This window comes from Procambarus clarkii, chromosome 53, assembly GCF_040958095.1.
Source record: "Procambarus clarkii isolate CNS0578487 chromosome 53, FALCON_Pclarkii_2.0, whole genome shotgun sequence".
Classification (NCBI taxonomy): domain Eukaryota; kingdom Metazoa; phylum Arthropoda; class Malacostraca; order Decapoda; family Cambaridae; genus Procambarus; species Procambarus clarkii.
This window is the reverse complement of record NC_091202.1, coordinates 23373070-23390446: the sequence shown is the minus strand read 5'-3', so window position 1 is coordinate 23390446 and position 17377 is coordinate 23373070. Positions and strand designations below refer to the sequence as shown.

Genomic DNA, 17377 nt, shown 5'->3' with positions numbered 1-17377 from the left:
ATGGCTGGAAGTCCACTACGGGTTCACCATAGCCCGTGCTACTTGGAATTTATTCTTCCAGGTAACTGACTCTAGAACAACAACATGGCCGGGCCTCCTGTCGTGTACACGTCACCAGGGATGGCTGCCACTTGGCCTGCTGTCGTGTACACGTCACCAGGGATGGCTGACACTTGGCCTGCTGTCGTGTACACGTCACCAGGGATGGCTGCCACTGGGCCTCCTGTCGTGTACACGTCACCAGGGATGGCTGCCACTTGGCCTGCTGTCGTGTACACGTCACCAGGGATGGCTGCCACTTGGCCTGCTGTCGTGTACACGTCACCAGGGATGGCTGCCACTTGGCCTGCTGTCGTGTACACGTCACCAGGGATGGCTGCCACTTGGCCTGCTGTCGTGTACACGTCACCAGGGATGGCTGCCACTTGGCCTGCTGTCGTGTACACGTCACCAGGGATGGCTGACACTTGGCCTGCTGTCGTGTACACGTCACCAGGGATGGCTGCCACTGGGCCTGCTGTCGTGTACACGTCACCAGGGATGGCTGACACTGGGCCTCCTGTCGTGTACACGTCACCAGGGATGGCTGCCACTGGGCCTGCTGTCGTGTACACGTCACCAGGGATGGCTGCCACTGGGCCTCCTGTCGTGTACACGTCACCAGGGATGGCTGCCACTTGGCCTGCTGTCGTGTACACGTCACCAGGGATGGCTGCCACTTGGCCTGCTGTCGTGTACACGTCACCAGGGATGGCTGCCACTTGGCCTGCTGTCGTGTACACGTCACCAGGGATGGCTGCCACTTGGCCTGCTGTCGTGTACACGTCACCAGGGATGGCTGCCACTTGGCCTGCTGTCGTGTACACGTCACCAGGGATGGCTGACACTTGGCCTGCTGTCGTGTACACGTCACCAGGGATGGCTGCCACTGGGCCTGCTGTCGTGTACACGTCACCAGGGATGGCTGCCACTGGGCCTGCTGTCGTGTACACGTCACCAGGGATGGCTGCCACTTGGCCACAGGACAGCTGCTTCCCGCCAAACACATACACCGAAACTACGACGTTGCTACAACGTTCGAACAAGTTTTAACACCTCCTAACCAGAACTGGAGGGTTCAGTTCCTGAACCGATTATGTGCCTCTGTAATCCTTTACACCACCGCCCACGGGATGGGTATGAGGTGCATAATAAAGAAAGAAATTGAAATTGAATTCCTAACCAGTTATAACAACCAATATAGCCAGTTGTAACAACGTTCTAATACGTCATAAACACGTTAAGCCAAGATGTAACAACTTTATTACAAGTTGTAACAAGCGGAAAATAGAGACAGTTACGGTTTGTGTTTCCAGAGTTAATTGGTGGCCTTCCTGACCACTTGTGTGGGAGGTGTATCAAGGTCCTGCTTGACCTCCACTTGAGACAGAGAAGCAATGGCCTCGAGGTTAATATCACCAACACAGTGTACTAAACACTGAGTCAGGTGCAGGCGATGAGTCACAATAACGTGGCTGAAGTATGTTGACCAGACCACACACTAGAAGGTGAAGGGACGAAGACGTTTCGGTCCGTCCTGGACCATTCTCAAGTCGATTCAGTCCTGGACCATTCTCAATCGACTTGAGAATGGTCCAGGACGGACCGAAACGTCGTCGTCCCTTCAACTTCTAGTGTGTGGTCTGGTCAACATTGAGTCAGGTTACACACCACTAACTACACCAGGTCCTGACTCTAACCAGCGGCTCCCTGACGTCTAACAAATGATAAGGTTAACAAATGACTGTTCAGGTCTTTCATGAAGCCAAGGTATGAATATTAATACAGATATTTATTAATTCACTTAAGATATAAAACAGGCAGTAGTAACAAAATATTGTTTTATCTTACCATTTTATACCCATGGTTCAATGGAATTCTTCTTTGTTTACGCGCAAAATTATCAGTAACTTTTCTGTAAAATTTGTGCTTGCCTTGCTCTAGAGGTTATGAATAATTCTGTGTATGTGACAGTTTTTTATCAATTAAAAAAAAGTCAACATTTAGAAACATAAGACATGGCCAACAATATACTGCGACTGTATTTTCAGTTTTTTTTGGGGGGGATACATCTAAATAACTTCGAACAGCGTCACTTCACTTGTGAAAGTCAACCCAGTGTTGTCAGGAGCCTCGCACAGTGATGCCATCTCGCTCAGAAACTAGATCTAACAGGAAAAAAATACACAGATACCAAAAGAATAGGGGGTAGTAGGAGAAGAAAATATCAAAGTGTTCAGTGAGGATCCACAAGGTCTTCTCTGAGTACTCTTTATTTTCATCTCCGAGGCTATGGGTCCCTACACTTGCACCAGAGGTGGTACCCCTTTATTATTAATTGATTATATTATTCCAAAATGTTAAGGTCATCATTCAAGCACTGTGATAATGACTAATAGTCTACGAAATTGTGAAACAGCAAAATGGTTAGATAATTATTATTTACGGATATAAATTTATGATTGAATCAACCCGTCCTCGACTCAAGTCCATTCCATCTAGCGGTCGACCCCACAGATGCATTCATAAATTTGTCAGCCCGACCTTCAAACAAAGACCCAAAAGTGATTCCATCCACCCGCCAACCCCCCAGGTGTTTATGAATGAAAAACGGTTTACACACGACTCACAACTGATGACGTCCGAACACTTCCGGAACAAGTGCTTCACTGACGACTTGTGTTCGAACCACAACGCTGTAGACAGCCCGTCCTCCAAACAAAGATCCAAAAGTGATTCCATGCACCCGCCAAACCCCCTATTTATGAATGAAAAGCGGTTTACACACGACTCACAACTGCTGACGTTCGAACATATCCGGAACAAGTGCTTCACTGACGAATTTTGTTCGAATTACAACGCTGTAAATGCTTCACCCACGTACTACAAATACAAATAATCGCCAACAGAACCTAAACACCTAACCTAACCTATGCCTATATATACACAATATGCTAATATATTATAATATTAATTTATACTTGAGAAAATTCCGGTTTTGAATGAACAGCATGTTAAAATATATGAATGCGTCTGTGGGGTTGACCGCTGGATGTAATGGACTTGAGTCGAGGACGGGTTGCTATAAATGCTTCACCCACGTACTACAAATACAAATAATCGCCAACAGAACCTAAACACCTAACCTAACCTATCCTATGCCTATATATACACAATATGCTAATATATTATAATATTAATTTATATTTGAGAAAATTCCCGTTTTGAATGACGTGTACGAATACACACTGGCTGCCTGTCCCCCCAACACAGTGAATTATTATTATAATAAACTGGTAATACTACGGTGCTGCCAGCCCCTTCCATTATTTGCTGGGGGGGGGGGGTACCAGGACACTGTGTTTACATTGTCCAAATCTCTTGCAAAAAGAGATGCAAGAGATTTACACTCTGTGATCATTATAAATATTAGTGACGGGGGAACATTCCAGCAGCAGAAAGCTTCCCACAACAGGTTAGGTTGATCTGAGCCATATTTAGATGGTTTGGGAAAACGGGAAGTAACACAAGTTACATTATTTGTTTTATCTTACGTCTGGCAGTGACGTGTCATGTGCTGAGCAAGAGGTCGGACGAGACGACTGTTAATGTTGTGGATGTGACGGCCGAGTTTCACATGGTAAATACTGCTTGAAATCTCTAATACAAATGCAGAATGTTATATATATAACTGAATTAAATAATATGGTAACTAAATAAAGATATTTTAATTTTGAAGGGAATAAGTTTTATAGGGGTAAGGAACGCTCTCCTTGCCTCCTACACGTCACTCTAACTATGGTAGTTATAGGCGTACAACAGCTACAAGATGAACAAGAACATCAACAAGACCATTTATGTATGTCGTTAATGATAACTCTCAGGTGTGTGACGGAGCAATCCTTCACGGTGGCTGCCTAGACGTGGAGGTGTGTGGCCAGGCTGGTGAGGTGTGCAGGCTGCTCCTCCGGCCAGCCCGTGTTGCAGTCCTGGCCCGTGTTGCAGTCCTGGCCCGTGTTGCAGTCCTGGCCCGTGTTGGAGTCCCATGGCCGTGTTGCAGTCCTGGCCCGTGTTGCAGTCCTATGGTCGTGTTGCAGTCCTTGGCCGTGTTGGCTCAGCCTCTCCCGCGGTGCCAGCCGTGACGGTGCCTCTCCCGGTCCCTGTGGTGCCTACAACATGAAGGAGAAGAGTGAGCACGGCTCCATGCACCAGCTCCCACAGGTAATGTCTGTATAAACCATCTGAGACAATATCACCAGTGACAAGAAGCTGCGATAGATGCTATATTGCTAGAGGAGAGTATCAGTATAGTGTATATTAAGGTCAGGTCAGGTTAAGGTAGAGCAGGTTAGGTTGCACGATCCCTCTCTCTGCTACACGCGGGCAAGACGGGTTATCTTGAGATAAATAAATAAATAAATAAATAAATAAATGTTTATTCAGGTAAAGTACTAACCCGTTCTCGCACTTTCTTATAGTCAATATTGACTTATTAAATACTTGCATATGTGACATACTAAACATACTAGTTTACCTTGAAAAGCTTCATAGAAAACACCGACCTTACCTAACCTTCTTAGTATTTACAATTATTACTTAACCTATACCTATAATAGGTTAAGTAATAATTGTAATTACGAAGCAATAAGATGCTTATCTTAACATACTAAGAAGGTTAGGTAAGGTCGGTGTTTTCTATGAAGCTTTTCAAGGTAAACTAGTATGTTTAGTATGTCACATATGCACGTATTTAATAAGTCAATATTGACTATATGAAAGTGCGAGAACGGGTTGCAAGTACATACATACAAGAGGTTTTACAACAATTGATAGATTTATAGATGGAGCTAGTACATACAATGCCTAAAGCCACTATTACGCACAGCGTTTCGGGCAGGAAAAACATTAATGACTAAAACTTAATACTAATTGAGTATAAAGAATAAAATGTGTTGAGAACAAATAAAAATAAAGATAAAAAAGGGGGGAACATGGCTGAAAAAGCAGCACAAATATAATTAGGTCGACAAAAAGCGGTGTTTAAAAAAAAAACAGACATAGGTTGACAATAGAGGGGTAAGGTAGGTTACAGGGAATTTATTAGGTAGTGCTTCGTTTTTATCTTAAACTGGTTGAGAGAGGTACAGTCTTTAACATGATTGGGAAGGTCATTCCACATTCTGGGTCCCTTGATTTGTAGAGCATTTCTAGTTTGATTAAGTCGTACTCTTGGAATATCAAAATTGTATTTATTTCTGGTGTGATGCTCATGGGTTCTGTTACAACCTTCTATGAAGCTTTTGAGATCAGGATTGGCATTATAGTTTAGCGTTTTATATATGTATAATACACATGAGAGAATGTGCAGTGACTTAATATCTAACATATTCAGAGATTTGAGTAGGGGTACCGATTGATGTCTGGGGCCAGAGTTGGATATTGTCCTAATAGCAGCTTTGTGTTGAGTAATTAGAGGACGTAAATGATTTTGGGTAGTAGAACCCCAAGCACAAATACCATAGTTGAGATATGGATAGATGAGGGAGTAATAGAGAGTCACCAGGGCAGGCGAGGTACATATCTGATCTTAGAAAGAATGCCAACAGTTTTTGAAACTTTTTTTTATATATTTAGAATGTGTCCCTGGAAATTCAGCTTGTGGTCAATGAGAACGCCAAGGAATTTGCCATCTATTTTGTTACAAATTTGGGTATTGTTTATCCTGAGATTTATTTGATTAGAGGATTTATTGCCAAACAGAATATAGAAAGTTTTGTCAATGTTAAGGGTGAATTTGTTGGCAGTTAGCCAAAGATGGACTTTATTTAGCTCAGTATTTACTGTGACATTTAGAGCAAAGGGGTCAGGACTGGAGTAAATGAAGGTTGTGTCGTCAGCAAATAGAATTGGCTTGAGGTGTTGGGAGGCATTTGGAAGGTCATTAATGTAGATGAGAAGGAGGAGAGGGCCAAGTATGCTGCCCTGAGGAACACCAATGTTGATGGGTAGGGTGGGAGAAATTGAATTATTCACAGAAACGTACTGGAGCCTGTCAGTAAGGTAGGATTTGAGGTATTGCAGGGAGTGTCCTCTGACTCCATAATGATATAATTTAAGAAGAAGGTTTTGATGGTTGACAGTGTCAAAAGCCTTACGCAGGTCCACAAATAACCCAACAGGGAACTCATTTTTATCAAGAGCTGTATGAATTGAGTTAATCATACTAATAAGTGCATCGTTAGTGCTTTTTTGGGTCTGAAGCCATATTGGCAAGGGCTAAGTATATTGTGTTTGGCTAGATAGGAGTAAAGCTGCTTATAGATTAGTTTTTCAAAAATTTTTGACAAGTTAGGCAGGATTGATATAGGTCTGTAGTTGTTAACATCTGTGAGATCACCACATTTGTGGACAGGCGTTACTCTCGCTTTTTTTAGAATATCTGGAAAGGTTTGGAGTTCAAGTGACTTGTTGAAGAGCAATGCAATAGCAGGGGCTAAAGATCTGGAGGCTTTTTTGTAAATTAAAGTTGGTATCTCCTCAAGGGCACTAGACTTGGTTTTAAGGGAAAGAATTATCTCATTGACGTCAGTGGCATTAGTAGGCTTTAGGTACAGAGACTGTGGATAGTTACCTGTAAGATAGTCCTTAACATCAGTACTGGAAGATGGAATGTCATTTGCAAGGGATGACCCAATGGAAGAGAAGAACCTATTGAACTCAATAGCAGAATCAGAGGCTGAAAGATGATTTCGGGGCTTAGCGTCCCCGCGGCCCGGTCCTCTACCAGGCCTCCTTTTTGTTACACACCCCCAGGAAGCAGCCCGTAGCAGCTGTCAAACTCCCAGGTACCTATTTACAACTAGGTAACAGGGGCATCAGAGAGAAAGAAACTTTTTGCCCATTTGTTTCAGCCTCCGCCTTCACACTGGTAACACTGTCACATCATCCCTCACACTGGTAACACTGTCACATCATCCCTCTCACTGGTAACACTGTCACATCATCCCTCACACTGGTAACACTGTCACATCATCCCTCACACTGGTAACACTGTCACATCATCCCTCACACTGGTAACACTGTCACATCATCCCCCACACTGACAACACTGTCACATCATCCCCCACACTGACAACACTGTCACATCATCCCCAACACTGTCACATCATCCCTCACACTGACAACACTGTCACATCATCCCCCACACTGGTAACACTGTCACATCATCCCCCACACTGGTAACACTGTCACATCATCCCCCACACTGGTAACACTGCCACATCATCCCCCACACTGACAACATTGTCACATCATCCCCCACACTGGTAACACTGTCACATCATCCCCCACACTGGTAACACTGTCACATCATCCCTCACACTGACAACACTGTCACATCATCCCTCACACTGGTAACACTGTCACATCATCCCTCACACTGGTAACACTGTCACATCATCCCTCACACTGACAACACTGTCACATCATCCCTCACACTGGTAACACTGTCACATCATCCCTCACACTGGTAACACTGTCACATCATCCCTCACACTGGTAACACTGTCACATCATCCCCCACACTGACAACACTGTCACATCATCCCTCACACTGGTAACACTGTCACATCATCCCTCACACTGGTAACACTGCCACATCATCCCTCACACTGGTAACACTGCCACATCATCCCTCACACTGGTAACACTGTCACATCATCCCTCACACTGGTAACACTGTCACATCATCCCCCACACTGGTAACACTGCCACATCATCCCTCACACTGGTAACACTGTCACATCATCCCCCACACTGACAACACTGTCACATCATCCCCCACACTGACAACACTGTCACATCATCCCCCACACTGACAACACTGTCACATCATCCCTCACACTGACAACACTGTCACATCATCCTCCACACTGACAACACTGTCACATCATCCTCCACACTGACAACACTGTCACATCATCCCTCACACTGACAACACTGTCACATCATCCTCCACACTGACAACACTGTCACATCATCCTCCACACTGACAACACTGTCACATCATCCCCCACACTGACAACACTGTCACATCATCCCCCACACTGACAACACTGTCACATCATCCTCCACACATTGACAACACTGTCACATCATCCTCCACACTGACAACACTGTCACATCATCCCCCACACTGACAACACTGTCACATCATCCTCCACACATTGACAACACTGTCACATCATCCTCCACACTGACAACACTGTCACATCATCCCCCACATTGACAACACTGTCACATCATCCCTCACACTGGTAACACTGTCACATCATCCCTCACACTGACAACACTGTCACATCATCCTCCACACTGGCAACACTGTCACATCATCCCCCACACTGACAACACTGTCACTTCATCCCTCACACTGGTAACACTGTCACTTCATCCCTCACACTGGTAACACTGTCACATCATCACCCACACTGACAACACTGTCACATCATCCCCCACACTGGTAACACTGTCACATCATCACCCACACTGACAACACTGTCACATCATCCCTCACACTGGTAACACTGTCACATCATCCCTCACACTGGTAACACTGTCACATCATCCCTCACACTGACAACACTGTCACATCATCCCTCACAATGACAACACTGTCACATCATCACCCACACTGACAACACTGTCACATCATCCCCCACACTGACAACACTGTCACATCATCCTCCACACACTGACAACACTGCCAGACTGTTGCTAACGCTGTTGCTAACACTGTTGCTAACACTGTTGTTTGCTCTGTGTCTAGAGTTACCCAATCTCCCAATCTTTATGTACTTAATCCAAACAACTTTATCATTGTGTCCATTGCTGTCTTCTTTTATGTGGTAGCCATATGCTGTATTGTGCCTGCTAAGTTTTGTTAAACTACCATTCAAGCTGTCATTGCTATCATTCTGAGCTACCTATACTCAGCATGAAGGTGGAAGATTCAGACAATTTCTTTATGAATGATACTCAAACACCTGTAAATATAACTGATATCAACACGAGCGTGGCGGATTTTGAAAGATAAATTGACAATATGCCCATGCACTCAGCCCCGGGTCCAGACTCATGGAATTCAATATTTATAAAGAAATGCAAAGTGCCGGTAGCACAGGCACTCAGTATAGTGTGGAGGAAGAGCTTGGACACGGGGGAGATACCAGATGCGCTTAAAGCAGCAGACATTGCCCCTCTACACAAGGGAGGTAGCAAAGCATTGGCAAAGAATTATAGACCAGTTGCCCTAACGTCCCACATAATAAAAGTTTTTGAGAGAGTGATCAGGAGTCAGGTCACTAGATTCATGGAAACCAATGACCTCCACAATCCAGGCCAACATGGATTTAGAGCAGGAAGATCATGCCTCTCACAGCTACTTGACCACTATGACAAAATCACTGAGGCATTAGAGGAAAAACATAATGCAGATGTCGTATACACAGATTTTGCAAAGGCATTCGACAAATGTGACCATGGAGTGAATTCACACAAAATGAGGTCAGTGGGTATAACTGGTAAAGTAGGACGCTGGATACTCAATTTCCTGTCGAACAGAACACAAAGAGTAACAGTCAATCAAGTAAAATCGAGTCCGAGCGCAGTTAAAAGCTCTGTACCTCAAGGTACAGTCCTTGCACCACTGCTGTTCCTTATTCTCATATCAGATATAGACAAAAACACAAGTCACAGCTTCGTGTCATCCTTTGCAGATGATACAAAAATCAGCATGAAAATTACCTCTGCTGAAGACATTGATAAACTACAAACAGATATTAACAAAGTTTTCGATTGGGCAGCAGAAAATAACATGATGTTTAACGGTGATAAATTCAAGGTACTCAGATACGGCAAAAATGAGGATCTGAAACATAATACAGGGTACAAAACACAATCGAATCTGCCCATAGTAGGAAAACAGTATGTCAAGGATTTGGGAATAATGATGTTCGACGACCTAACGTTTAAGGAGCATAACCAAGCAAGTATTGCGTCGGCCAGAAAAATGATAGGATGGATTACGAGAACCTTCAAGTCCAGAGATCCCATCACAATGGTTGTACTCTTCATATCACTTGTGTTGTCCCGTCTTGAGTACTGCTCAGTACTCACTTCCCCCTTCAGAGCAGGAGAGGTTGCTGAAATAGAGGGAATACAGAGAACATATACGGCACGCATAGACGAGATAAAGCACCTAAATTATTGGGAACGTCTCAAAGCTCTCCAAATGTACTCACTAGAAAGGAGACGAGAGAGATACCAAATAATATACACATGGAAAATACTGGAGGGCCAGGTCCCAAATCTACACAGTAAAATAACAACGTACTAAAGTGAACGACATGGAAGAAAATGCAGAATAGAACCAGTGAAGAGCAGAGGTGCCATGGGCACAATCAGAGAACACTGTATGAACATCAGAGGTCCGCGGTTGTTCAACGTCCTACCAGCGAGCATCAGAAATATTACAGGAACAACCGTGGACATCTTCAAGAGGAAACTAGATTGTTTCTTTCAAGGAGTGCCGGACCAACCGGGCTGTGGTGGGTATGTGGGCCTGCGGGCCGCTCCAAGCAACAGCCTGGTGGACCAAACTCTCACAAGTCAAGTCTGGCCTCGGGCCGGGCTTGGGGAGTAGAAGAACTCCCAGAACCCCATCAACCAGGTATCAACCAGGTATCAACCTATGTGCTTTAATATACCTACAATTTTTCTCTCATCTTTTATTCTTTTCATGCTATGTAACTGTTATCATTTTTATAAATTTTGCAAGTATTTACCTACTTATAAGTTTCTTAGATTAAGGACCTGCCCGAAACGCTGCGCGTACTAGTGGCTTTACAAGAATGTTATTACTATGCTATGTATCCTCACAATCCCAATGTACCTTCTTGTATATAAATAAATAAATAAATAAAACACTGGCGCCTGATCAACTAACCTGTGCGTGGTAGCCTCCTGTAAACTGCGCTGACACATCAGTAGTCCTTCCTCCAGGTTGGTCTTGTCAGCCCGGAGGATATGGTTCATGAGATTCGCTTCTGCGTTGTGCTGTGTCATGGATTTCAACTCTGTCACACATCTGGCCTCACTCTCTTCAACTGCTCGTAACTTTGTTTCAACAGCTGTCGCCTGATGTTGTTCCTCCTCCTTGACGTGACGGAGCTCCTCCTTGACGTGACGGAGCTCCTCCTTGACGTGACGGAGCTCCTCCACCACCACTAACATCTCTCCCGCCTGACTCGCTAGCTCCGTCTCCAGCACCAGTTTCTCTTCCATCATTTGGTTAACTAAGTTTTCCTCTTCCAGGAGAGCCGCGTCTTGCTGTTGTATTGTTCCGGCCACATGTTTCACAGCTTGCTCTTGCTCCTCGAGTGACTGTTCCTTCAGTAGCAGCTGCTCTCTCAACTGCTGGGCGTCGGCCTCCTGCTGGAGAACCTGTTGTTCCAGCCTTTCAACATCCCGTAGCAGCTGTTGGGTAAGGCTGGCCTTGGCTTCACCATCTGTCAAAAACAGGCGGGAGAGTTAGTTGCAGGATAACACTGCCACGCTCACGCCTGACCAGTCCTCTCACACCTTGGTCTGGGGAGCGCCCACGGAGTACATGACTAATATATGTGTAAAGTGTGATGAAAATATCGTAATGTTTATCGAACTACACTACCAACGGGGGGCGGACACGGGAGCTTCCATTGTATTATTCTACAGCTCCATGCTTTGGGTATTTGTGTAATTAACCTGATTTAACTCAGATTAACATCTGATTTATTTCTAGTGATCTGAACGGCGCTAGAGGTGCATGTGATAAGTCTAAAATTGAGTAGACTTGAGAATTCCAATCTTTGTTGTCAAAACCGCACTGTTTCAGGACACTAGGACTGACAGAATAGCAATCACTGACACTCAAAGGGCAGAAAGCAATATTAAAGGAAATTATAATATGTTTAGAGCCGAGAACTATATGTACGGGCAGCAGAAAACATCCATTAGACAGTGTGACATTGTGATTGCCAGGAATTGGCTGGGATATCAATATATATGGCAGGTGGCTGCAGGCAAGGAATTTCCATGCTGGTTTAGACACGGAACATGCAGGTTTAGACACGGAACATCCATAATAATCTTTATAGTTTTAGTAACTTAATAGTAACAAGTGCGACCTAAGCAGTGCTCTAGTTAGGTGACAAGGTGGTGGAGGCCAACACTCAGTAGTTTCAAAGCGTCATACGACAAAGAGTACCGGGAAGACGGGACACCACGAGCGTTGTTCTCATCCTTTAGCTACACTTAGGTAACTACACTTAAGTAATTTCAGAAAAAAAAAAAAAGAGGCGCGAACAATAGTTTATGTTGGTTATCCTTCAAATTGTCACTCATCTTTCTCATTTTCTGTTATACGTTTTGCCTCAATAATTTGAATTAGTGTCAAAACCATTAACAGAAAATGAGACTGATGCTTATTAAATTTAATGGAAAACTAATGTTCGTTTCTCGTTATCATTTTTTTTTTTGAACCACAACTCAAAGGATTTGTATCAATCACTTACAAATGAATGATTACATAAAACTTTCATATCTAAATTACCTTTGGCGAGCGCAGTGAAGGCCTGGGTCAAGTCTATCAACACTCCGCTGTTCTCTGCAAAAAGAGAGATAAACTATTATACAAATGTACCTGGTTATTGGATGTTATGTTACAGCTAGGAACCTTTGTACATAAGAAGCTCAACTCAGACCCTTAATATAGATGGAAATTTTAGGGTATTTAACCCCCCAAATATCCCCACCTCCCAAGGGCACTAGAGCAAGTGAGAGGTCACTCACGTTCTTCATCAAACTCCTGTTAATATGGGAGAACACCGTGTCTATGCTTTTATGCACTAACTTGCTTAAACTCACAAGTTTGAAGTTAAACAACTTTAGACAATCACCCCCACCAGGAGACTCGAACCCTAGTCAGCACAGAAGCTGGTGCTGATATACATATATATCTGTCCAGCACAAAGGGAACCTCAATTGTGCAGACCTGACAACAGTAACAAACGCCCAGACGGAGTCACCCTGACGCCATGGAGGGATGGTAAGCAGATCGTGTGGGACTACACATGTGCGTCTACATTGGCTGATACCTATCTACCTCACACTGGGCTGAGGGAGGCGGGGCGGCCACCTTCAGGTGAAATGTCAACATGCAACGAACACAAGAGCAAGATTTGTAAAAACAAATCACAACATGTGTAAGATGCTATCGTGCATCTGGATAACCTCACGTAAGCAAAACCCTTCAATTCCCCAACCTGTGTTGGGTATATTCAGGTAAATTCTATTAGTACCAACCTAACTGACTGAGAAGGACGGCGTGGAGAAGATTTTCTGCGAGAGGTGTCTCGGGTGACAGTCCATTCTGTAAGATCCATATGACCTTGTCTGTAGCCTTGATGGTGTCATAGCCGTCTGTAGAACTGGTGGAAACTTTTTCTGTAGTTTTTTTTATGTTGTCATTGCCGTCTGTGATATTGGCGGAAGCCTTTTCTATAGCTTCTATGATGTCATAGCCGTCTGTGACATTGGTGGAAACCTGTTCTATAGCTTCTATGATGTCATAGCCGTCTGTGATATTGACTAAAGCCTCTTCTATAGCTTCTGTATTGTCATAGCCGTCTGTGACACTGGTGGAAACCTGTTCTATAGCTTCTATGTTGTCATAGCCGTCTGTGACACTGGTGGAAACCTGTTCTATAGCTTCTATGTTGTCATAGCCGTCTGTGACACTGGTGGAAACCTGTTCTATAGCTTCTATGTTGTCATAGCCGTGTGTGGAGCTGGTGGGAAAATATTCAGTAGCCTTGGTAACGTTGTTATGGTCCACGGGGGAGGTGTGAGCCTTCAGGTGAGGGCTCTGGGAGAGCAGGAGCCTCAACCCCAGGTTGAGGCTCGTGAGGGCCAGACTCTGCACCATTGTGCTCAGAGGACGACTGACTTGAATGGCCCCTTGAATACCCCCGGAGGGCCGGCTTCCTCCCTCTTCTAAAATTAGGTCCAAGGTCGGACTTGGAGGAGGAATTTCAGAGGTGGAGTGAGAGCTAGGAGGAGGAGGAGACAGGAGGATCTTAGAGGGAAGGTGAGAGTGGGTAAGCTGGGAGGGGAGGGGTGAGAGAGAGAGAGCATGGGTGAGAGTAGCGGGAGGGAGAAGAGTACATGGGAGCGACAGGCAGGGGCCGGGACTGAGTTATCGACTGAGAAAGTAGAAGACTGTCTATACTAACACTAATGGTTAACTTTTATGTGGATAGAGATCAAGACAGAAAAGATGTAGGTTTTAGCTTATCCATCTTATTTAGCTTATCTTATTCCATCCACATCCTCGTATGGCCCAATAGGACTTCTGCAGTTGCCTTTGTTCTTATGTTCTTATGTTCTTATCAATTCTCGTTTTACTGCCTGAGTCATCCATCTAGTTCCCTTTCGCATGCAGGCGATGAGTCACAATAACGTGGCTAAAGTAAGTTGACCAGACCACACACTAGAAGGTGAAGGGACGACGACGTTTCGGTCCATCCTGGACCATTCTTAAGTTGACTTGAGAATAGTCCAGGACGGACCGAAACGTCGTCGTCCCTTCACCTTCTAGTGTGTGGTCTGGTCAACTTCCCTTTCGTTTCTTTCTTGTGATTTCTTCTTCATTGTGATTTATCTGTGATTTACTACAGCTTTTCTGTCCCATATCTCAGTTTTTATTATTGTTAATTAAGACTAGCGATTCATTTGCAATGTCATTATTGTTTTTAATTAAAATAAAAGCTGAGAGTTCTTATCCTATATGAGCTCATTTTAGTAAACATTTTGGTATAGGAACAGACGCATTCTGACCGACAGTCAGAATGCGTCTATTCTTTTGGGAAGGCTGACAGTCCCTTCACTAAACGTATGGTAATCCGTGCTCACTAGTTTTCCCTGAAACATTATTCAAATTGATTAACAACCAGGTATCCAATTACTGCTGGGTTAACAGGTGGCGAACAGTAGTTAAGGATTGGCACCTAGACAATCCACTCTGGCCAAGACTTGAACCTAGTTCAAATTCACTCATTATCATTCATTATCTCTCTCTCTCTCTCTCTCTCTCTCTCTCTCTCTCTCTCTCTCTCTCTCTCTCTCTCTCTCTCTCTCTCTCTCTCTCTCTCTCTCTCTCTCTCTCTTCCCCCGCCCGCACCCCGAGACACACAGGGGAGATGAACATTAACACTGAGTTAAAGCAAATACAGATGATATTCCTAATATTAGAGTGATAATCCTAATACAGACTGTCGTCCCAGTTTATAATACTAGAATAATGCTGATCAGTTTCTTTGGACGTCACTAACCATTTTCTTTGGTCATAGCTGTGACCATTTTCTTTGGTCGTCAATTGTGACCATTTTCTTTGGTGGTTAATGTGACCGTTTTCTCAGGCTGTACAAGAACGGACAAATGCCAACCATATGTAATCTCACCCACTCATTGCACCTTCATTTAAATTATTATTATTATTAGTATTAGTATTATGTTTGTCAGTTGTTGAAGTAGTGTGTAGTGAAGATGGTTGCAGTGATGGAGACTGTGTAGTGAAGATATAGTGTCCGTCACTGTACCAATGCTGGCTGCTCCCCTTTCTGTTATGCTTGTAAAATACTTAAAATGCGCGCGCACACACACACACTCGTACACAAAGGAGGCACCGCTCTTGTGCCAGGTTAGTCCATTACGGGCTCACCACATAGCCCGTGCTGCTTGGAACTTGTTCCGAGTTCCGAGTAGCTGAATCTGTAACAACAACAACGTACACAAACATTATATACACACATGCACTAGACATTAGAAAGAACTATTTCAGTGTCAGAGTAGTTAACAGGTGGAATGCATTAGGCATTATTAATTCTATTGCGAACTCCATTACACTTTCATTGCAGTATAGTGAGATGTTGTTCATTGTGATTATCCATTTTGAGGAAAAAAATTTAAATGCATTAGGCAGTGATGTGGTGGAGGCTGACTCCATACACAGTCTCAAATGTAGATATGATATAGCCCAATAGGCTCAGGAATCTGTACACCAGTTGATTGACAGTTGAGAGGCGGGACCAAAGAGCCAAAGCTCAACCCCCGCAAGCACATCTAGGGAGTACACACACATGCACAGTTCTAATACGCATCAGCAAGGCGAGGCAATGGTAACATAAATACGCCTGCCAGCTGTGGAGAAGGAACACGTGGCGTAATGTTGCCCCTGTGACCCCGCACCTTGTGCCTCCAGCAGGATCAGATGACTGACTCTTCCTGTGTACAAGCATGTCCTTGTAGTTGCTTCTTGAGGTTCTCAGTGTGCTTCTTTGTGCTGCGTGAAGGTCTTCCCTCCCGGTCACTGTACGAGTGGTGATACTGGCACGCAGTGAGCACAACGTTCAAGAGTAATGCCAATGCAGCGTAGAATCAATGTCATCAACGTTGATAGCGTTGATTCAACGCCGAATCAACGCCACTCATCAATAGTGTGGCCACTGTGGAGACGCGTCACGGCGGCGCGTCAGTGGTTGTGGCTTGGCAAGGCTTCAATGTTGTCTTTTAAGATCATGACTTGATGCCCTTAGCTGCGCGGGCAGGATGTTGATGGTGTCAGCAGGTCCCTGCTGCTGCTGCTGCAAGGGTTATGTTTTAATAATCATTATTCATTGTCGGGGGACAGGCAGCTGGTGTATATGTACATGTTGGGCTTATATCGAGTAAGTAGTCGAACTACTTACCATCCCGTTTTAGTTTTCCCCATATTAGCCAGAAACGCTCTGCATGATAGTCACTTGGCATTGTACTTTTCCTCCCATGATTTATATAATCTTATATCCTATGTATGTATGTACGTACGTTTGCTTAAATAAAAATTATTATTATTATTATAACAAGCTAACTCCTGGATACCTATTTACTGCTAGGTGAACAGAGGCATTATTCCAAGTACTTCTACCACATTATTTGTACAGGTTAGGAACTCTGAGCTTACAATGTCCCCCCTCCCTCCCTCTCTCTCTCTCTCTCTCTCTCTCTCTCTCCCCATGAGCCTGCAGATATGTGAGGTAAGGTTGATCAATCAGCAGTTTTCTGCCGAGATTTTTCTGCCTTTTATATAGTCTCGTGACATTTGTATTATAACATATGTTTGCGTATACGAGTTTGGGTGATGAGACTCAAAGACTTTAGTGGCTTTTGATGTTTATTTTATATAGTCTTGATTACAGCAGTTCGT

The 17377-nt window shown here is 44.2% G+C and overlaps 2 protein-coding genes across 2 annotated transcripts in view; one reads left to right on the top strand and one right to left on the bottom strand.

Annotated features, from left to right (window-relative positions):
• Positions 1-17377, top strand: part of Sbat (LSMD1 domain-containing protein Sbat) — a 543594-nt gene that overhangs the window by 352546 nt on the left and 173671 nt on the right. The window lies entirely within an intron of this gene.
• Positions 1813-14092, bottom strand: LOC123767066 (centrosomal protein of 63 kDa). The gene is made up of 4 exons (XM_045756534.2): positions 13438-14092; positions 12686-12739; positions 11042-11603; positions 1813-4208 (listed from the first exon to the last, which is right to left on the bottom strand). Exons 1-4 carry the CDS (start codon positions 14057-14059, stop codon positions 4154-4156), a joined length of 1293 nt encoding a protein of 430 aa, XP_045612490.1. The 5' UTR covers positions 14060-14092; the 3' UTR covers positions 1813-4153.